We start from the raw sequence: 23,110 nt of genomic DNA on the forward strand, positions 1-23,110 counted from the left end.
CTCTTGACTTCTCACAGGAAACAGCTTAATACTTTGTGTTTATTTAATCTTCTTATGCCTTGTGTATGCCCATTTTTAAACTGTCTATACATCTTAATCAGGCACATTCAAGATAACTAAATATGGTGAGTCTACTGTAGGTGGTTACAAACTTTTAAGCTGAAGATAAATGGTTAGTTGTGATAGCTATAAAATCTGAGAGATTTTCAATAGAAAAACACCATCGTTTATTCAAATGTATTGCAATATAGACTTGCATTTTTCATTTCTCCAGGAAGCCGAAGGTGATGCAAATCTTTGCAACGATCTTGATGTATATTTCATTAGGATGTGGGCTGTAGCCTGTTTAATCAACATGATCTCATGAGAAATTGGAACAAAATCAAATGCTCAAGGATGACATGCTTGGATACACAAATTAAGTGACATGATAAGGTATAAACAGCATTTCAAAACTTTAACCCAAACTTCATCATTCATCCATTTTCAGGAGCTGATTTATCCTGGTTATTGTTATATCAGCTCTAGAGCCTGTCCTACAAAGTTAATCGACCTACCAGCATGTTTTCAGGAGTATGGATGTGTGAAGAGCATGTGAAACACCACACAGTAAATAATCCAAACTTAAGATCAAACTGGATACCCTGGAGATGTGAGATGGTAAAGCTACCTGCTGTGCCACCATAAGCACCAACCAAAACCCTTGGATCTTTTAAAAACAAATTCAGAAATGTACATTACCAATTCCTTACATCTGTGTGTGCACAAGAAATGTATATAAACATTGTCCACTGATGATGTGCTGTCTGATTAATACATCCCTTTTCACTTGTGGATGGATTGCAGAAAAGTCCAGATTTATTGTCTTTTCTATGTTAAGGATAACAGGGCTAAAATCTGTCAGATTAAAGTGTGTGTGTGTGTGTGTGTGTGTGTGTGTGTGTGTGTGTGTGTGTGTGTGTGTGTGTCTGTGTGTGTGTGTGTGTGTGTGTGTGTGTGTGTGTGTGTGTGAGAGAGAGATTCACAGCAGGTGTGTGTGATTATAACCCTGGAGAACATGGTGTTGATGTGTTTAGACCATGTTTGTGTGGATATGTGTTCTGGGAAGTGGAGTTCAATCATAGAGTTGACTTGAATGAAATATAATCATAACAAAAAAACAAATTTAAAAAGACTATGATTGCAATTATTGTCAAAAATTATTTGTTTATTTATTTCTAAAATTATTGGACAATAATCAGCTGTGAGAAGACCCAGCTGCTAAAAAATTTAAAAGGACTGTTTTCCTTCTAAAGATCCTTCAGAATTTATGCATGAAGGTTCTTCATATTCTGTGTCATGCTACACAACTGTTTTATATTCTACACAGAGCAGATTATCACGATTATTGAAATTACACGAGTAAAGTTCATTCCTTCAAGGTTGCCAGGTATATGTTGGTGCAGGACTCTTTTGGCAAGAAATGTTCAATAGTGTCTAGACAACCCTATATAAATAAACTACTTATCTTTACACTTGCAAAAAAACAGGGTATAGAAAATAGATAAAGCATGTCACTCTATCTGAAAATACAATAAAATAAATTAAAACCTTTAAAAGACTTTAAAGAAAAAATGTCTCTGAATCCTGAATGTCTCCCTGCATGCACAAGAAATAAAGAAAAAACGTTTCTCTAGCCTTTTCAGTGCTTTGTAGATTAAAATATTTAAAAGGTGTGTTACATTATGTGTATCTCAGTATTAACACTTTATTTTGTGAATTTATCTTAACTCTCATTAATTAACACCCAACAAAATACTTAAATTTCAGCAATGTATTTTGTGTATGTACATCTTTTATAAGAGGACCTTCATGGCAAAAGAATATTTGAAGGAGGCAAGTTTCCTTTTTTTAAATTAATCAGTGTCACATTTTAGCTGAGATTATTATCATTTGATCCACACAATATATCTAACATTTGAAAATATATTAAAAAAATTTAATACAAGTCTGTTCTTGGTTTTATTCCACTTTGAGCTTTGACAGTCTGATTATTGTCCTTTTGGATAGTAAAATACTGGATTTTTCTTTAAGGATTTATTATGTATTTTTCACCAAGCAGCTTACTATCAACCTTGACCAGTTTCTCATTTCACATAATTTATGTTACCACTACTGTGTTAAAAGGATTCTCAACATAATGAGTAGCATGTAATGTACACCAAATATGGCCAATGGCAAAAAAAAGAATTTTGGATCTTTTTTATGTTTCCCACCTTACTAAATGGTATTTGTAATAGTGTTCTTTTTTAAATGATGGCTTTCTTCAGAACACTTCCTCCATACAAAAATCCAGGCTTTGTCTGTAACTTGGTTATTGTTTACATTTGAAAAGTTGCTCCATCTGAGCTGTAGAATATCTCCAGGGCCTTCAGAGCTGCCCAAGGTTTTTTGGTGGCTTCTCTGATCGATGCCCTCTTTATCTAGTCAGTAGACAGCCTGCACTATGCAGAGACATGGTTGTACACTCTTTACTATTTCTTTCTATTTTTTAAATGTTTCTGCACTCTGTTTGATTATATATCAATATCAATATCAAATCTGATTGATTATATTTTATATTATATTGATTATATATCCTTGATTGATACTTTTCCCAAACATTGTCCCAGAATTGTTTTTTGATTTTTTGATATATATTTTTTTGATGTCAATTATTTTGCCTCACCCCCCTCACGTTAAGTATAACATAGTTTAACGTACATATGTGAGACATTTTATACATCATAAGATCAGATTATAATGATTTTCATGACTTTTTTTAAAATAAGCAGTACAGTATAGCTGTAAGATGTAGGAGAAGGGAAGTCCTTATCCTTCTCTGTGCCACAGCTGTCATGTCTCTCTTGTTGGAAATAGCTGTTGCGCTCTATGTGTACAGGTGGGAGAAGGTTGCTGGAAATCTGGTTGGCGGAAAATCATTGTGAGAACAAAGAAGTGCAAGGTGCAGGCCTGAAGAAGGCCTCAGTGCTGATGAAGACTGACACGTGCTGGAGCCTCAGGGGCCTCAGGGCTTCTGATTAGCACAGACACCACCGATATCATCTGTCTATGGTGAGCCACCCACAGGTCACCTTCAGAGTGCCTAATCTCATTTACCTCTCTCTCTCTCTCTCTCTCTCTCTCTCTCTCTCTCTCTCTCTCTCTCTCTCTGCTTCTCTTCCCTTCCCCTTAATGCTAAATTGTATTTGACCAGAAACATGGGTATACACATTAGGTCTAGCTTTGCAGACTGGTTTATAATTCAGTCTGAGAAAAACCTCTGGAGTACTATGATACACAGTGTGTTCACACTGCATTGATTATGTTTTTATATTCGTCTCAGGAGTGTTTTTATTCACAAAAAAGCATATAACCTGATTTTGTTCCTGCATGGTTTAATATAATAGATTATCATTTATGAAGGGGGTCTGACCTGAAATTAGATTTACACTCTATTAACACATTTCTACCTGTGTAACCTTTAAACACAGTGCCAGTTAAGTGAAACAAATTGACCGACTCTTACAAGCAGTCCATTAGGAGATTGAGGGAGTCTCACTCATTAAAGAGCCAAAGCTATTTATTTGTCTATTTTCTTTTCTGAGGTAGTTTATCTTGTGGTCACTGAGACCCAAAGGTCGATGGCATTCTCTCTCTCTCTCTCTCTCTCTCTCTCTCTCTCTCTCTCTCTCTCGCTCTCACACACACAGACACACAATTTCTCACATCCATTTGTAAAAGCATTGCACACAGAAATCTGAGCATAAGGAAAAGCATAAATTAACGATCCTTTCATGTTGCTGGAAAACAGGCAGAGAGAGCAGAGATGCGACAATGCCGATAGCCTGTTCACTGTCCTTTCCTCCAAAAGTCTGCCAAATCCATGCTTAACATCCTCCAGAGTGATAGAGGTGATGTTTACAAATGGTGGAGCTCAAAGCTCAATCTCTGCCTTCTCCAATGTATGGCCAGAGACCCCCCCAAGCCACCCCCTTCCTCTCTCTCTCTCTCTCTTTCTCCACTACACAGATCACAGATTGAACTCAGAAACCGAGATAATACAGGGCATTGAACAGAAAAGAGATAATGAATTCTAAACTTCAGGATGGATTTTAACCTTTATCATTTGCCTAATTCTATCCTAATGTTATCAAGATACATCATGAAATAATTGTCTTTGTCTTTCCAGATATTTTGTATGTTTCCTGACAAGAACACAAATACATAATGTAGGCCCCCAGATTTGTAACTAAAAGCTTGGATTTTTTAATTAATAAATGATCATTTAGTATGAAATGCTGTCAATGTTTTCATTATGTAGTTAATCACAATGGAGCACCTGTTACATGAAAATAATCAAAAGTAGGGATACGTTATGCTTTGTGTCAGGCAATTACCAGCCTAATTAGTCAGTATAACAGACAACCTTAACTGTTTTATCCCTCTTGAACCACTGAAATTAATTTTATATTATTAAAAAATTGTGCAGTCTCTAGTTTTGTTATAAACAGCTATAAACTTTTGTTCCCACCAAACCCACACCTCTTTTTGGTTTCTTAAAATGTTACAAATAAAAGAAAAAGTAAAAAAATAATAAAATAAATCAGAAAGCGCTCTGTTCTGATCAATTTGGTATAAAACTTACTGACCTTTACTGTGATTTTTTTTATAGGGTTATCCTTTAAGCCATGAAACAGTATATACTGTATAAAACTTTGGAAAATAGCAGAGACATTACTGGGCTTGAGATAATTCCCTTATGTAACTATGTGTATGTAAACTTATACACACACTCACACACAAACGCCTCTGACTGACCGCGATCTTGTCCTGAGATTAAAATGTCTTGTCATGAAACAGCTATTGTTTATTTATTTGCCTGGAAAAGCACCAAACATAAATTGAGCGGCAAAATCACATTTAATAACAAAGATACCCACAAAATGATCAGGCCCGGTTTTACGTGTTGATCAATACAGAAGAAAAAGGGTAAATGACCATAAAAGTGGATAGTAGAACGAAGCGTATGAGCCAGCAATACAAAAAGACAAGCAAATTATTTGAGTGCATGTCGGACCTAGTAGGGAAAGTGATAGATTCCCTGTTGACATGCAGAATTATGCAAAGAGGGAAAGAGGATTGGAGATGGAGAGAAGTACAGAGAACCTGGCACAAATACATACTGTAGCAAATCCACTGCAGATTTTTTTCTTCCCTCTCCAAACCGATTGCATATCCAGCCCTAGCTTCTACATAACACTTCAGTTTTGGACGCTATCAGGAAAATAAGCTTCACTCTGTCACTCTGGCTAAATTGGTTTTTACTTGAACATTTATTAAAATTGTAAAAATGTAGTTATTATTGTGTTTTCATTTACAGCATTTTACTATAGTAAATTACCCTCTTTTACTTTATTCATTAAAAAAACTGTGTACTGGTCTGTGCTGCACAGTCCCTCTTTATTGTACTGTACTGTCTACTACTGTTTAAACACCTGTACTTATGTACATCTGTGTGTTACTGTATGTAGTGCATTCAGTTCTGTGGTGTCTGATGTAGTTCTGTATTTTTTCCAGCACCACGGTCCTGGAGGAACCTGGTTTCATTCAGAACCTGGTGTACTGTACAGACTGTATGTAGTTTGAATGGCAATTCAATTGATTTGACATGAAATAGTAACTAAGAGTATACTCTGGTTATATTTATTATTTCAGCATCTTTTATTTAACTCTAATTAAGACTAATCATTTTCATCCGTGAGTGAAATTCTTGAAATTGAAATATCTTAGAATATCCGATATTACAGACACCATACATTTCTTGTTATCATTTATTTATCAGCGTTATTGATTGTAAAAATTTTATTGTGAAACCTGAGTATTTGTATTAATTTGTCCTAGTTTCCTTTTCATTTTCAACCCAGATAGCGCCTTACAATACATCCATAAAGTAGATTATCACATTTAATATAATGCCTTATAAATAGTCTCCAGTACTTACTTTTATTGTCCCCTTCCTAAGCATGTAATTTAAGCTGTCTCCATTCAACTCCCAGTGATATACTAAACAATTATATTTACACCCACATAATAAAATTATTGCGGGCTGCATTCGCAGCCATTGTTCACTGTCTCACCATATGTTTTGTTTCACCTTTGTGGTCATTATTATTAACAGCATGCTAGCGGCTTGTCCATCCCTGACAATGCAGTGGTGGTATCATGCTGTTTTAAACTCAAAACACCTTAATAAATTCCTCCTTCTGCCTTTTTTTACCCCTATCATTCTCTTTGTGCCATGCATTAACATAACATGTCAGTATGTTGGTCATTAGAATGATAAACTAAGCAGCCTTAGCTCATCCTTATTAAGAATTGCCTAGTTTAAAGTTCACTCATTCTACCTCCTCCCCCAGATCACAGGCCTACAGGCTCAGCCCACCACAGCAAGCCGACATTTCCCGCAGTACTACTGATGTATATCTGACCTTTGATGTTGTTTCTCTGTGCTCTATTGCTTGAGGCCTAATTAAAACTAACAGCACATGAATCCACTGCAGCATTTCATTCCTGCTAAACTCGTTCCACTCTCCCCGCTCCGATTCAGGCTTGACTAGAGGACGATCCTTGCTTCTGCTGCACAGAATGCTCAGTATTCCAATGAATGACAATGTGCATCACTGTAGAACAAAAGTATGCTGCATAACTTTACTCAATATCACTTCCTTCAGTTGAGACATCTTGCTGCCTCTGTGTTGTGTATTGACAGATGTGTGGAGAGTAAAACTGAGTCAGCAGCTTGTAGCAGAATTACTGCTGTTACATGTAAAATATCCATTTTCTGTAAAGTTTAATGAGCTTAGTTTCAACTTAGTTTCAAAAATGATTCTTTTAATATACATTTTTAAAGCAGAAAAACAAGAGTACCAATTCGCAGCTCATGAAGTAATTCATTGTAGTTGCCAGTCAGAATAAATCTAGTTTTAAGCTATCAGAGGCAATGAGAACATGGTGTGAAAGTTATTTTCATTCTAAATTTGAAGTCATGGAAATGGCAAGCAATAGAAGGTATATTTTAAGCATTTTCTTTTTAAAGATAATCAAGTTGCAGTTTCTCTCATTTGACCTCAACAGAGACACAATTTGATAATATATAAAATGTATACGGTTAATATTATATGAATGAACATTCTAGATTCAAATGATTCCTTCTCATGAAAACAAGGATGAAAAGTTTCAGAGCAAAGTCAGCTGCCCCTGGCTACATCTACACAACAGAAATAATGTGTGTTCTGTTATATCGGTGCACAAGATTAGAGATTATGAGTCATTTTTCCTTTCAAGAACATTTTTAAAATAAAAATAAAAAAATTTGACCCGATGACCCTGAAATTAGAGATTTCTTTCTAACACAAACAATATAAACAGCACATTTCTTTTAATTTTCTCCCTAATTTGGTCTTGGCCAACTTTTATCCACAGAGAGCATTCCCCTACTATACAACATCTACCATGCGATCAGGGTAAAGGCAAACATATGCTCCTAGGAGACACATGAATCAATCCAACCGCATCTTTTCAAACTGCTGCTCATGCTGTTATCGCAGTGGAATTGAATGCATAGAGGAAAGAGCTATCCACCCTCTTCCGCATGCATGGGCTCACAGATGCCCACAGTTGGCTAGTGTCACTGAGATTGACAGGGAAGAGTGCACAGGCAATTATTCTCTCTTGGACTTCGGGACACTGATGGCTGTGGCATTGTCAGGATTCAAGTCAAAGACAGGGTGAACACTTTTCGGAAGCCCCAAAGGTAAATGAACATTGATAAAAGCAGGTTGGGGGTTTTATGACTGTAACAATATTAGAAATGCATGATTCATTGGCTATGCTTTACGCACCTGTAATGTTCTCCAAACTCCATGTTGAGAACCATGGTGATAAATCATGTATGATTCAGAATACTTAATCTTTCTTTCTTTCTTTCTTTCTTTCTTTCTTTCTTTCTTTCTTTCTTTCTTTCTATAATCATTGAATGTTATCATTAGAAAAGAAACTGCAATGGATTTAGCTTCCACCAGAGGGCATTTCTTCACTCTGTGTGATAGTTGAATGGTATGATGATCTTTCATAATATTTTATCTATTTTATATTTGATTAAAATAAATGTGTGGTTAATTCAAAACACAGCAGCTACCAACCGACTAAGTGATTTAGTCCTTGAAATAAAGAAAGTAGAATCTTACGTAATCAGAGCAATGCCCATATTAAAGCATCAGTGTTTATATTTTCATTCCTTACAAAAGATTTGTTGTGGTGCCCACTCAAAGTGTTTCATTGATTTTGATTGCTCAATGCTTATTAAAATGGAATTCTGCCAAAATCACTGTCATCCTTTGAGAGTAAACTTCCTGTAAAAGATGGTGCTGGAAATCTCTGCTGCTTTGGAGAAGTTTTCCACATATTAGGGTCATTATAATCTCCATTGATTTTCTTGACCATTATGGGTGAACAGATGTGGACAAATCACTAGCCCTGGTGCAAAACCCTATACCTTATTGAGTCAGGAATAGCTGGGGCTATTCCCTGCCTGGACACTAGGGGGACATTCTGGCAGTTCTTTTGTGTCTTGTACCATGTGCCTTTGTTTTTGTTTTGTGTTCATGTGTGTTAGCCCTGCCCTTTGCACACATGTTCCTTGTGTTTCTATAATTTCCTTCCCTATTTAATCCTGTTGTCTTGTGCCTGTTGTTTGCTGAATCCTTGTCTTTCGTTTGCTGTCTTCGGTTTGTCGTTTTGTGTTTCCATGTTCCTAGGTTTGTAGCCTTTGTTGTTTTCCCTCATTAAACCCCTTTTTTAGGTTATCCCTGCACTTGGGTCTGTATTTTATCTGTTAAGACACCTGCTTTTTCTGACACATTGAAATAAACCTTTTACATTAAATACATTAGATGCTTTGTTAGACATGCATGATTAGCATATATACATTAGTTTCCCCTAGCTTTTTTCTAGCTACCTTTTTAGCCAGGTCAGTAAGGATTCCAGGCAACAAAAACATGGGACACAGCATTAAAGTGAGTAGGGTACATAGTAGGGCAGCTTAAAACTGTGGGATTTGTCCATCTTTGCTGCAAGTCTTTCAACAGGAGAATGAACCCCCTCGGCCATCCACCAGGAAATAAAATGGTTGGCTTATCACAAAATCAATGCTTTTCACTGATTGTCACTCCCTAAATGTAAATTGTAATTAAAACCATGTCTAGTCCACAAGAAAAACCTGATAATATAAATAAACTTGAAATAATCTGCATATGCAGGTTAAGAAGGTTCAAAAAGCTTTAGCAGACCTTTATTAGACATTTCATAATGTTGTGTAGTGCTCTTAATCTTTTATTACATATTGTCATATATGATGTAAATGTTTTTGTTTGTGTAACCTGTAATGTATTATGGGGTTGATTTGTGTTTGTGTTTTATTAATACCTGAGCTACACAAATCATGTATTTCTAGGACTGAGTTTGAATGGTGCAGTATGGAATTGCAGTATGGCTAGTTTGCCCAACCATCCACAGAGTCATGTCTACAACCCATGGTATATAGTAAGAGTTTGCACACCCATCAACATCAGGTAATTATCAACTATTAGATAATGCTACATAAGTCATAAATACCCAGTCAGTGTAGCTCTAATGTGATAATAATAGTCTCATTATAATATACTTTCAAGTGTAATGACACATACACTAGGCAATACCCAATATCTATCTATCTATCTATCTATCTATCTATCTATCTATATACAGTATATCCATCTATCTATCTACTATATATGTATAGTCATCACTGGGTCAGGGCAGTGCCTTATAGACCCAAAATGGCCTTGTTCATCTTCTCATGGTGCATTCTGGGAAGGTACAGTGTTGTGCATGTTATGCCTTGGAGCTGATTTATAGAGATGCACCCTTGAGGTGGCAGGAGCAGACTGTGACAATCTGCACTTTTGAGAAGGTGACATACCCCATCATTGCAAGAGAGGGCTATGCCAATGTTCTCTAAAAATAAATAAATAGATAAATAAACAAATAAATAAATAAAAAAAATTAGAGACCTCCACATTCCTAGCACAACTATTAATCTGTAAACTATTTTGTGCATATTTATGAAATATCACTTCACACCATATATACATATGGACTCACCGCTCACATCATAGATTTCCTCATGTAGTCATCATATGGTAACATCTGCTGTTTCAGGAATGCACATAGTACAATGAGTTACTGTTCATCAGTCTACAGTGGTTTAAAAATCCTCTTCTTCATGGTCACATACGCACCCACAATGCATTCGTCTGCTATCTATGACCTTTGACAGCTAAAAGAGAATGAGTTTGTGCATTGGTATTCTGAACAGTATGCAGATGTGCGACTAAATCTGTCTGCTCAGGCAGCCATGTGGGGGCTGTTTAAGGTTTGGTATTCTCTGCATAGGATTCCTCCTAAACCACTTACTCATATTTGAAATGCAAATCACCGAGGATAGATTTTTCTAATGGCATTGGGGATCACAGATAAATAGCACACTGGCAATGACTTTCCTTGCCACTCTGCACAGATGAGGTAAACATCATTATGATTTATTGTGTATGCTGACTCTTTACTGTCAACATTCTTACAGACTGATGGCTGCACGTTCCTGAAGAGAATAATCAACTTTCATGTGTTATGGTGCACCAGCATCAGACTTTACTTAATGATATTTACAAAGAACACTGAGAAATATGAAGCATATTAGAAATGAGATGTCTGATCCCCAGTGTGAGTATTTCAAGGGATGTATATTTAGAAGCAATTTGTCAAAAACATCCTAATGTTGATATTGGCCCAGTTAAGTCTAATTTTCCAAGTGCACACCATGCCTCCAAGTGATCTGTTGTTTCAAGGAAATGAAAAACTTGAGAAGCGGTAAAGACCCTAGAACCTGGGCTAGAATTATTAGAGGTTCTGTTTTGTGTAGAAGAAAGAAAGAAAGAAAGAAAGAAAGAAAGAAAGAAAGAAAGAAAGAAAGAAAGAAAGAAAGAAAGAAAGAAAGAAAGAAAGAAATATCTCCAGATCATGTTAATGAATACTGATGAGACTTTTTAAAGTTCTGATTATGCATTTGCTGGTTCAGTATGTGTATAATGCAATGCCACTATTTAATATCTTTATTATGCACCAAGTAATTATCTGTATCTATTTACAGCTTTAAACATGATGTGGATTGAATCCAAAGTTACAAAAAATACAGCAATAGGCTCAGATTGCAATTTCAAACACAACACACACACACACACACAAATTTTGAGGTTCACACTGGTGGACTCTCTTCTTCAGTTCTCCCAACAGGTTTTCTATAGGGATCGTGTCAGGGGACTGGGATTGCCATGGAAGAACCTTGTTTTTGTGGTCAGTAAATTATTTTTGTGTTTATTTCTTTTTTCACAGCCTTCTTCACTCATACAGTATTTAACAATGGTGACAGTATTAGTCTTGTCACAAGCCTAGGACGTGTTCTAGGATGCAGAGGGAGCTTCATCAACCTTAGTGAGTGTCCCAAGAGCCCATGTCCATGTCAACTGAAAGTGGGAAAGCATTAAAGCATATTTCTAAATAAATTAAATACGGGCTGAAAAGGCATTTATGCTAGTTTGATGTTTGAAAAAAGGATGTCAGAGGTAATCAAGTTTAAGGAGCAGTCAGCATGTAAGAGGAAGAAGTGCTAGAAGTTGGAACAGAACGACTCTGGACAAAAGAATGATAAGGGATGATGTCCAAGTACTTCAGGCATCATGTCTCCAAATTCTTGCCCACTCTTATTGCTTAGTGCTTGTTGGCAAGGTAAATGGCCAGATGGTTGCCAGAATATAGAGGGAAGGGGATGGATTTTAAAAGCATAAGCAATATTGGCCAGTCTATATGATGAGAGAAATGGCATGATCGATGGTGACATAGCAGTTCAAGAATAAGCAACTGTCACAAGGCTGTTAATCGAACCGCAGCGAGCCATAAGAAGCAGGGAGGTAGTAGGTAAGTCAATAATGAAGTGCTTCTAGCTGGAGCATTTACCCAGATACTTTGATGGATATAATATGGTAGGTGGAGAAAGGAGGAGAAGTGAAAGGGATTATCATAAAGTCCTCAGACTCTTTTTTTAAGCCAGTAGATGCGAGACAATGTGCGGCTTAGCAGCCATGTGAAAACATGAATGGGATAGAGTTTGGAGTGTTTTCTCATTATTGGGTCGAAATTAGTTGCAAAAAAATAAAAATGAATAAATAAATAAATAAATAAATAAATAAATAAATAAATAAATAGACAAGAACAGGTGCAGGTGAATGAGCTGACTGAGGCTATTACACTCGGCAAAAAGCATTTACATATTTAGAGCTTTCTGTCTGTTTCAGCTAGCCTCCTCAATCATTTTCTTCCAATCTGCAAGTGATCTTCCTTCTTTACTCAAGCATGCACCAGTCCACAGATGAAGCAGCTTGGTGCTTGTGAAATAAAAATCAGAAATCTCTTTCTGTGCTTTTTGTTTGCATGAGTGTCAATCAATCCCCATGCTTTACAAACAAGTTAAGGAGAATATGATAAACTGAAAAACAAAGAGCTCAGATTGATATGTTAAACGTGAAACAAGCCTTTCGAAGACTTTGGAATATGATGATTTTAGCTATTTTGAGTGTGACATTTTGTTCATGAAAAATGTTCACAGACATGTTCTTAATTATTACATTTAATTTATCCTAAATAGATGACGCAATCCTTAATATTGTGGATACTGTAGCTACTGTAGTTCAACTTTCATAGTAATAGCAGCAAATATCTTGGAGACAGCAACTTACAACTTATAACAAAAGATAACTAGTAAAGTGATATTTCAGAACAGTTAAAAGAAAGATCATATGTTAGTAAACCTTTTGTCAATATTAGCTTTAATGAAATCAGTAACATAAATTGTCCCAAAATTCCCAGTGGCAGAACCAATACATGTGCACATAGCTACTTTAATTTAAAGTCCTTTCATTTAAAGGAATTGTTATTACAGAGAGAGTGTGTGTGTGTGAGAGAGAGAGAGAGAGAGAGAGAGAGAGAGAGAGAGAGAGAGTGTGTGTGTGTGTGTGTGTGTGTGTGTGAACTCCTTTAAAAGATATACATATGAACAAAATCCAGTTTTCTGAATCATAAATAAACACTTAGTTGTTAGATACATGGTTCGGCTAGATTGAGCTACACTGCAAGTAAGCAGAATAAATGGAGAGAGAAGTGATGGACTGCAGTATGAAACAGTGACAAATGAGGATTTCAAACATAATGCAGAGTCATGCTCTCGCAGCCACTCCACCACACACACCTTCACCTGTCCTGCTGGAGAAATGAGACGAGACATTGCAGTAAGTTCACGAATGTGAAATAGGTACTTCAAATGCAATCATAATCAGTTAAAAGCTGCACACAGGCCAGAATATCACTTCACACTGTTTACTTCCTGTTTCTAACCTCTTGCTTTTTAAATGTGTGGCCTTTGTTTCAACTCTCCAAACTCATCCAGCTGTAAACATCAAATGGCCATTAGCTCTGTCAGTGTAATGTTTTCATACAATTTATTTACTTTTAATTAAGTGCTCTGAATCAATTAATCCATAAAACCCTATTAAACCCCTTTCTGTTCTCCAGCGAGGACATATTTATGCATATTCTCAAACAGCGGATTTTATAAACTGTGAATAATCAAATGGGTAAAATAGTAATTCATCTTTTAGAAAAAGCTTTTTAAAGGGTATTTTCTGTATGTAAATCCTTACAGTGCTAACAAGGACAAACTAATGAATAAAACAAACTATAGTACTAAATATATATATATATATATATATATATATATATATATATATATATATATATATATATATATATATATATATATTCATTCATTTATTCATTCATTCATTTTCTACCGCTTATCCGAACTACCTCGGGTCACAGGGAGCCTGTGCCTATCTCAGGTGTCATCGGGCATCAAGGCAGGATACACCCTAGACGGAGTGCCAACCCATCGCAGGGCACACACACACTCTCATTCACTCACGCAATCACACACTACGGACAATTTACCAGAGATGCCAATCAACCTACCATGCATGTCTTTGGACCAGGGGAGGAAACCGGAGTACCCGGAGGAAACCCCCAAGGCACGGGGAGAACATGCAAACTCCACACACACAAGGCGGAGGCAGGAATCGAACCCCAACCCTGGAGGTGTGAGGCGAACGTGCTAACCACTAAGCCACTGTGCCCCCATATATATATATAAATATATATATATATATATATATATATATATATATATATATATATATATATATATATATATATATATATATATATATATATATAAACAGTCACTTTATTAGAAACACCCGTACAATAATCTAGTTTTGAAATGATTTAATCAGCCAATTATATGACAGCAGTGCACTGTATAAAATCATGTAGATACGAGTCAGTATAGTATCTTTAGGCAATGTCCACATCATCCATTAGAATGGGAAAAAACTGTGACCTGAGTGATTGTGTTTGTGGCATGGATGTGGAGCTAGATAGGTTGATTTGAGTATTTCATTAATTCCAGGTACAGTATTGCTTAATATACATGGGGTTCTAAGCTCACAGATAATGTAGCTAGTTAACATTAATTGTGGTTGAGACTGGATTTGGGTGGCAGAATTGTCTCTGGTTTGACATGCATTTCTATTTGGACTTAAAACAATAAAAACAAATGTACTGCTGTTATAAAAGTCAAGTGTACATGCGGCTGCTCTGAACATCACAGTAATCACCTGCCACTTATTCCAACTGATGTACTTTTTATGCACATTTTCTATTGCCTTTTTGCCCTGATTTATTATTTTTTTTTCTGCTTGGGCGCATCATCAGCGGGTATATGCGGGTATGTGTTGGAGATTAAAAAAAACATGATATGGAAGAAATTCTGAAGATACTTCACCCCAACAACATTTATTATTTCTGTAGAGTCTTTAATTTCAGCAATGATCATGCTGTGTAACATTTTAATGGCTAAAGCAATCTCAAAAGATCAATTTCAATCGGTCTGAATATGTTTCATATCTTGCTAGCAATGTTTGATGACACATTCTGTGCCAGGCTTAGACAAATTATTACATAACATTGTGATAATAAAGAAATCTTTAAGTGCAGATTTCCATCTTTTTAATTTTTTTGGGAAAGCATTTTATAGAATTTATAAAAAATAGAATTTTATGCTTCATGTTTGAAATACATCAAATAGAGAAACATTTGTAAATGAACAGTAAATGAATGCCTGTAGTTTTCATAACTCTAGGTCACCACGTCTTCCAATGACCAACAGCATCTTAACATACTGGTCATGTAGAGGTTAATGTTTTGCTTAAAGTTTAACAGCTTTTGCTTAAAGTCTTACTCAAGACACCACTGGACTGCAGAGAAAGCAACATGACAGAAAATTGCATTGCAGAGTTAACGATCAAAATTATTAGTTTAAGAAAGAACATGAGCAAAGTCATCGTGTTTACTGGAGATTGCACTGTCTGCTCTCCATTCTGCTATTGTCCTATGATAAAGATGCATTTGGTTTGATTGTTTGACCATTTTGGTGTATTCTGGTCACATACTGTGGTAAATAGAGTAACACAAAGGGCTTTGATTGAAATTTGTCTTAAACACAACACAGACACAGTGTAATGAAAGGGCCCTTTGCCAAAAACACCCTTTCTTTCTATGCAAATTTAAATTATAGGTAGTGCAAAATTGTGCGTTTTTTTTTTTTTTTTTTTTGGCCTTACTCAATTAGCTCACCGTGTCTGCCAAGTAGTCCAAAAGTTATCATATAAACATGTAACTTTTGCAGTTTACATAACCACAGGGTTGTGATGGCATAAACGTGTGACAGTATGATGAAGAAAGAAAGAAAGAAAGAAAGAAAGAAAGAAAGAAAGAAAGAAAGAAAGAAAGAAAGAAAGAAAGAAAGAAAGAAAGGATTGTGCAAAATTCACGTGTTTTTTTTTCTTTTTAAATCACACAAGAAAAAGTCATCATTTGTAAATAAATGAATCATATGTGAAAGATTCCTTAACAAATTCTCTATGGAAAAACAAGCTTTTGTACTACTTGTAAAACATCTATTTGAGAAAATGTTTGAAACAAAGCATGTGACGTGTCTGTACATCACATGTGGAAATTTAATGTGTGTTTTCATGATTTTTCTCTAATGAAAGGCTTAGAGTCATCTTTTATTTAGTTGGATTACAGAAAATATTTTAGCAAACAAATAATTAAATAGTTGCACTTTCTCTTATATGGATTCACTAAGCTTATACAAAGATATGCAATGGTTATGTATGCTTATCTGTGCTTATTACACATTTGGTGAGGTTTATATACAGAGAGGATTAGGGAGCTATAAATAGACTCATTATGTATAAAACTGCACCCCTCCTTTTCCCTCGCTCCGTGTCCTTCCCTGCAATGGCAAGGTTATCTCTCATCAACATATTTCCATAATAAAGGAGTTATAAGTGATCATATGATCCCATATGGACACTGCCACTAATATACTCTGAGCAAGTTGTCAGTTTTGTCCCTGACTTTTGCTTATGTTGAAGCTTCATCTGGATTTGAGAGCTGTGCTACGTATTTTATCAAAAATTCCACAGAGGCACTCAGAACTGACCATCGCAGCACATCTCCCTCCTGCACCTTCCATTTTTAGCTCTTTCATTAAACCCCACTGCTCAAGTGTCAGACTCACTGCTGCTTTGGGGGTCACATACACAACTGAGTATTCCCTAAACAGCAAGTCTCGCACCTCTCCCATTTCATTATCAATCAGACGAATGCACACCGTACCCGAAGCCCTTGAATAGAGAGAGACTATAGAGCGAGGAGTGCACAGAATGTAGGCATGCAGTGTTGGTGCTGCGCTACACCACTTGTGCGTTCTGAACAAAGTCAAGGCGCATCATTTGTTAATTCCATCTTCACAGGCAGTCACCTTGCTCTAACACAGGACCAGAGATACATAAAGGAGCAAAGGAGGAGGGCAGCGTCAACCATGCCCCAGGGAACCTGTGTGTGTGTGAGAGAGAGAGAGAGAGAGAGAGAGAGAGAGAGAGAGGTTTCCAGGATCCTGTAAAGAATGTAATCTCTTTAATCGTAAGTCTGGGAAAAACCAGGACAGAAGCAGAACAAGAAATCAGACTCAAGAGAAAATGCTGCTTGGCACAAAGGAAAGCCTCTACACCATCAAAGCTAAAAATCTGTGTGAGAGAGTAGGTCAGTGAAGATCGTAGCGCACTCCAGGCAGAGGTGCCGCTCAAACTGAGAGCTCTAACACAGACTCTTAATAAATCTGTTACATTGATAAAGCAGCTGAGTTACTGCTCTGAACATTCTGATGTACTTTCACACCTACAGTAGTGTTCGTTTTGAACGAGTTTCAGTTAGTTAGCAAGAATCTGAGCTTGGCTAAGTGTCTGTGCTGAGTTTCATACGCACTCTCTGGGTTATCTGGGTTTCCTTTGAGTTCTCTTGTATCCTACCTCATACAAAAACATGCATCTAAAGCTGACTGGGAACTCTAAACTGCACCTAGGTTTGAATATATGTGTGTGAATTTGCATTGCAGCCAGTTTTACCGGGATTGCAGGATAAAGCAGTTACTGTAGATGAATGACAGCAGGGAATGGTTTAAGATTACACACTCAGACTGTCAATTACAGACTGTCAACACATTGCATGTTGTTTTTATGTTATTGTACTTTGTGTTGTCTGTACATTTTTTGTGTCTGTCTACCACTTTAATGGCTCAATATATGGCAGCCGATGTTTATAGATCAGCGTGATTTGCTTTTTATTTTACGTGTTTGTTCTTTGTTGTTCAGTTCAACTGGACTTTTATCATTCTATGACTTGTGCAACGTTATATAAACGTCTATTATTTTGCTTGATAGCCTGATTTATGTTTTCAGATGGTTTATAGAGCACCTAAAATTGGGATTAGATAATATAAATTTGTAGACATGATTTTGCTCATACCAGAATGCATTTTTAAAGTAAATTATGTTTAAAGTTCAGACGTTAAAGTTTTTCAGGGTAATACATGAATTCCACCAACCTTTAGTGATGCAGATCAGATATACATAAAAATAAAGTATTTTAGATATACTTTAAGGCTAAATAATTTTTTTTTATTTGTTTGTTTCATTTTTTTTTCATTGAGGCATTTTATTAGAAACTATGAATTTATAGCCATTCTTTTTTTTTTTATCTTAGCAAGGTAACGTTGGGTTACTTAACGTAATCCCCGGTTCTTTGATAACAGAGTGAGGTGTTTCACTATGGGAATCGCTTTGGGCGTGACCAACTACGGAAGCTCTTATGACACCACGTCTGTCTTTGACAGACAGGTCGACCTGCGACCAGACTCCGCCTTGCCTATATCAGCCAGGTCGACCCCTGTCTTCGTCATTAACGAGATTTCTTCCCGTCCAAGTGCAAGGAGGGAAGTGCTGGTGAAACACCTCACTCTGTTATCAAAGAACCGGGGATTACGTTAAGTAACCCAACGTTCTTTTTCTAACTTCGCTCGGTGTTTCACTATGGGAGATATAGACAGCTCCCGGATTGCACCCATATTACTGTTTCCAAACGGGTACAGCAGTACCGGCCCCCAGCACCGCGTGTGCTAAGGACGGTCCCGAAACGTCCAGCCTATAGAATCGTACAAACGTATGCGGCGTTGCCCAACTCGCCGCCGAGCAAATGTCCAGAACGGAAACTCCCCTGAGTAAAGCCCACGACGTGGCCATACCCCTAGTGGAGTGGGCTCTCAAGCCCGCAGGGGGCTGAAGACCTCTGCAACCATACGCCACAGATATCGCCTCCACAATCCAGTGGGACAGCCGCTGCCGAGATAACGGCTTCCCTGTGTGGGGAGTAGCCCAAGACACAAACAGCTGGTCACAAGTTCTGAAACCAGCTGTCCTGCCCACATACGCCCGAAGAGCCCTCACCGGGCATAATGCATTGAGTTTCCGCTCCTCCGGAGAAGAAAACGGTGGAGGATGAAAAGCCGCCAGTTCAGTAGACGGGCACCTATATGTCGACTCCAAAACCTTGGGCACAAACGCAGGGTTAGGACGGAAAGAAACTTTAGTGAGCCCCGGAGCGAACTGTAAGCAAGACGGGCTAACCGACAAAGCATGTAAATCACTCACACGCTTGGCTGTCACCAAAGCCAGGAGCAGTGCCGTCTTAAGAGAGAGATACTTAAGACTCACCGCCTCTATCGGCTCAAAAGGATGTTGGGACAGGGCTTCTAAGACGATGGGCAGATCCCATAAAGGAACCATCTGCCTAGACACCGGCCGTATGCGGCGCGCCCCCTTCATAAAACGACTTATTAAAGGGTGCTGGCCTGCCGACCTGTCACCAAAACCTACATGGCAGGCTGAAATAGCCGCCAGGTACACCTTAATGGTGGAGAAAGCCTTCCTTTTATCAAGCAGATCCTGGAGGAAGCATAATATATCCCTAACAGAGCACTGAAAAGGGATAATCACTCTCCGCCCACACCATTCCTCAAAAACACGCCATTTATTGCTATAAAGAGCGCGGGTAGAAGAGGCCCTCGCACTCTGAATAGTCTGTATAACTGACGAGGGCAAGCCAGCCGCATTCAGATTCCACCTCTCACGGGCCAGGCCCAGAGGGCTAACATGTCCGGATGAGGATGGTAAATCTCCCCCCCCGCCTGAGACAGGAGGTCCCTCCGTGGGGGGAGGGGCCACGGCTGCCCCGACAATAGCTGGACAATCTCCGCCACCCAATGTCGGGATGGCCAGCGCGGGGCTACCAGAATCAATGACAGACACCGCTCCCTCACTCTGGCTAAAGTGGGGGAGATTAAGCTCAGAGGGGGAAACGCATACAGAAGCACGTCCGGCCATCGATGGGCCAAAGCATCCACACCCAACGGTGCATTTGCGTCCACCAGGGAGAAATACAGAGGGCAATGAGCGTTTTCTCGCGAGGCGAAGAGATCGACGGCAGCCTGACCGTACCTCTGCCATATCTGGCTGACCACCTGAGGATGGAGTTTCCACTCTCCGTACAGGGGATTTCCCCTGGACAGTAAATCCGCCCCTCTGTTCAAGATCCCCGGAACGTGAGTCGCCCGGAGGGACAGAAGCCGTGTGTCGCACCACACGATCAGCTTCGTCGCCAACCGATGCAACTGAAGGGAGCGTGTGCCCCCCTGACGGTTGATGTAAGCAACCACCGTGGTGTTGTCCGTTTTCACTAAAACATGCCGACCTCTGAGGAAACTCAGAAAATGTTTCAGTGCCAGCCACACCGCCAACAGCTCCAAATAGTTTATATGTTCGTGCACCAACTGTGGTGGCCACGCGCCGTTCACAGTCCTGCCCATTAGGGTTGCACCCCAACCCTTCAATGACGCGTCCATTGTCAAAGTTATTCTCGATGACACCGCCCCTAAGGGAATCCCCGATCTGAACGTCACAGGGCCTTTCCAGTGTCTGAGCGCTTCGACGCACGCATGAGTGACTCTCACCGGTCGGCTGAGATGCCGGCGAGAGCACAGACGCAAGCGCGCGATCCAGCGCTGAAAATCCCTCATTTTGAGTAGCCCCAAACGCACTACCGCGATCACCGAAGCCATCAGCCCCAGCATTCGCAAGCACAGCCTGTACGGGACTACTCGTCCCCTCTGAAAACGAGCGAGACATTGTGTGAAAGACGCTATTCTCTCTTCCGTCAACGTGACTCGATACGAAAGGGAGTCCAAGCCGAGCCCTAAATACTCCGTATGTTGAGAGGGCACCAGCCGGCTCTTCATCATGTTTATCCTGAAACCCAGGTCTCTGAGGTGATACAGGACAATCTCTGCGTCTCTTATGGCTCGCTCCCTTGACGACGAGCATATCAGATAATCGTCTATGTAAGACAATATCCTTATGCCCTTGTCCCTCAACGGGAACAGGGCTGCCTCCACACACTTGGTAAAAACCCTCGGAGCTAATGATAGCCCGAACGGTATAGTTTGAAATTCGTATGCTGTGCCCCGGTATGCAAACCTGAGGAATTTCCTGTGAGAGGGATAAATATCTATGTGGAAGTACGCGTCCGCCAGATCTATCGTAACAAACCAATCGCCTGGACGAATCGATCGACACAGCACCTTGTGTGTCAGCATTTTGAATGAATACTTTCTGAGGTGCTTGTTCAATACACGTAGATCCAAAATGGGACGGAGGGCTGAACCGCCTTTCTTTGGAACTACGAAATAACGGGAATAGAAGCCCTGACAGCTTTCCTCCCCGTGTACCACTCTGATTGCCTGCTTGTGCAGGAGGGTTTCGATTTCGGCCGTCAACACACGAGCCGATTCTCCCTCGGCCACTGACATGATCAGCCCGTTGAATCGAGGCGGTTTCATGGCAAATTGGAGCCTGTATCCCCGTGACACTGTTGCTAAAACCCACGGATGAGCCACGCATGCGCGCCAGCTGGCTATGCGGGTCGAGAGAAGGCCCCCGTACACTTCCGCCCCGCCATCGTCGCGCAGTGATGACGTCATCACACGCGCCGTGCGGGCCCCCGCTGACGGGGAAGCGAGCACTGCCCCCAGCGGAGGGACTGGGGGAGCGCATTCCATGCCTTTGCATTTTTCGGGATTTTTTAGACATATCGCCCTCGGCTGTTTGCCTGGCTGCGATAGTGCAACATTTATTTCCATGTGTCTCGAACCCGGGGAGCATATCGCCCTCAGCCCGTGGCTTGGCTGCGATAATGCATGCTTTATTATGAATTCCCCTGTGTGTGTGAGTGCTTGGTGACACCGCACATGGCTCTGACCTCCCTCTCTTCGTTGAACTGGAGGAGAGCGAACATAATGAGCCCCTAACAAACTCAGAACAGAAGGGCTGAACTCCCGCCTTCTTTTCTTCGCCGGCGGAGAGAGAAGGACCGGGGAAAACCTGTGCGTCAGGTCGCACGCTTTTTCTTCCGTTCCTCGGGGTGGGGCGGACGGTTCCTAGCCGCCGCGGCCGCAAAAGAATGCTTACCCCAAGGTCCGGAGCCATCTGGACGCGGTCGCTGACCGACCTGTCCGCTGTGAGCTGGTCTCACAGCTCTCGCGGCCATCGGCCTCCCCCTCGATGCTGCGGCTGCTGCGAAGCCCTGCCGCGTCGGCTGAGGGGGTGGTCGCGCCGCCTGCTTGCGCGGCAAACAGAGGTGAAAAGCCTCATCCTCCTGTTTTCTGAGGGTGCTGGTTTCTCTCATTTTCTCGAGAGCGGGCCCGAATAAGCCCTTAGTCGGGTCGTAAGGGGCATCCATCACCTCCGCTTTCTGAGCGTCGCCCAGGCCTGACAGGTTTAACCACAGCGCTCTCTCACCTGACACGGCCAGGCCCATTACGTGGCCACAGCCCTGAACCGCGCCGCGTGAGGAGCGCAAAATCAGGTCGTTCACCACACAGATCTCGTCCCAGAGCGCCGGGTTCGGTACACCCGAGTCCAACTGGCGCCCCATCTCCTCCAAAATCTCCGCTTGATATGCTGACAGCAAAGTTACAGCATTCAGCGAACATACGGACTGCCCCGCGTATTTGTACATCCTCTGAAAGGTCGCGGCGGTCAAGCGGTCCGTCTTACTTGGCAGTGAAAACTGCGATGAGGAGGAAACAGATTGCCGATTCGGATGGAGGTGGAACGCCACCGAAGGCTCCACCGCTGGGGGTCCGGCCAACCCCAGCTCCTCCATCCCCTGAATCTCCAACATCGAGTGTCCCTTGGTGGGGAGCTTACTCTTAAAGGGGCTAGACCAATACCGAGACATCTCCGTCATGCACGCAGGCACGGCAGGCAAGAGCTGTCTCGCTGCCGAGTGGGTCGGCGGCAGCCTTTTCCCATCGTAAAGGTCTCTCACGGCACCTTCGGCAGCTTTGGCGGCTGGCCAGGCTAGGCCC

General features: G+C 40.1%; 1 protein-coding gene across 1 annotated transcript; it reads right to left on the reverse strand.

The window, feature by feature from the left end:
* Positions 1–18,433: 18,433 nt before the first annotated feature.
* On the reverse strand, positions 18,434–21,902 carry LOC132837639 (uncharacterized). Its single transcript, XM_060857409.1, has one exon. The coding sequence runs from the start codon at positions 21,900–21,902 to the stop codon at positions 18,756–18,758; it is 3,147 nt and encodes a 1,048-aa protein (XP_060713392.1). The 3' UTR covers positions 18,434–18,755.
* Positions 21,903–23,110: the final 1,208 nt, after the last annotated feature.

The sequence above is a fragment of the Tachysurus vachellii genome, chromosome 21, assembly GCF_030014155.1.
Source record: "Tachysurus vachellii isolate PV-2020 chromosome 21, HZAU_Pvac_v1, whole genome shotgun sequence".
NCBI classification, from domain to species: Eukaryota; Metazoa; Chordata; class Actinopteri; order Siluriformes; family Bagridae; genus Tachysurus; species Tachysurus vachellii.

Excerpts from the sequence above, each read along its gene's own strand:
- LOC132837639 (XM_060857409.1), bottom strand. The coding sequence starts at position 21,902 with ATGCTCCCCGGGTTCGAGACACATGGAAATAAATGTTGCACTATCGCA.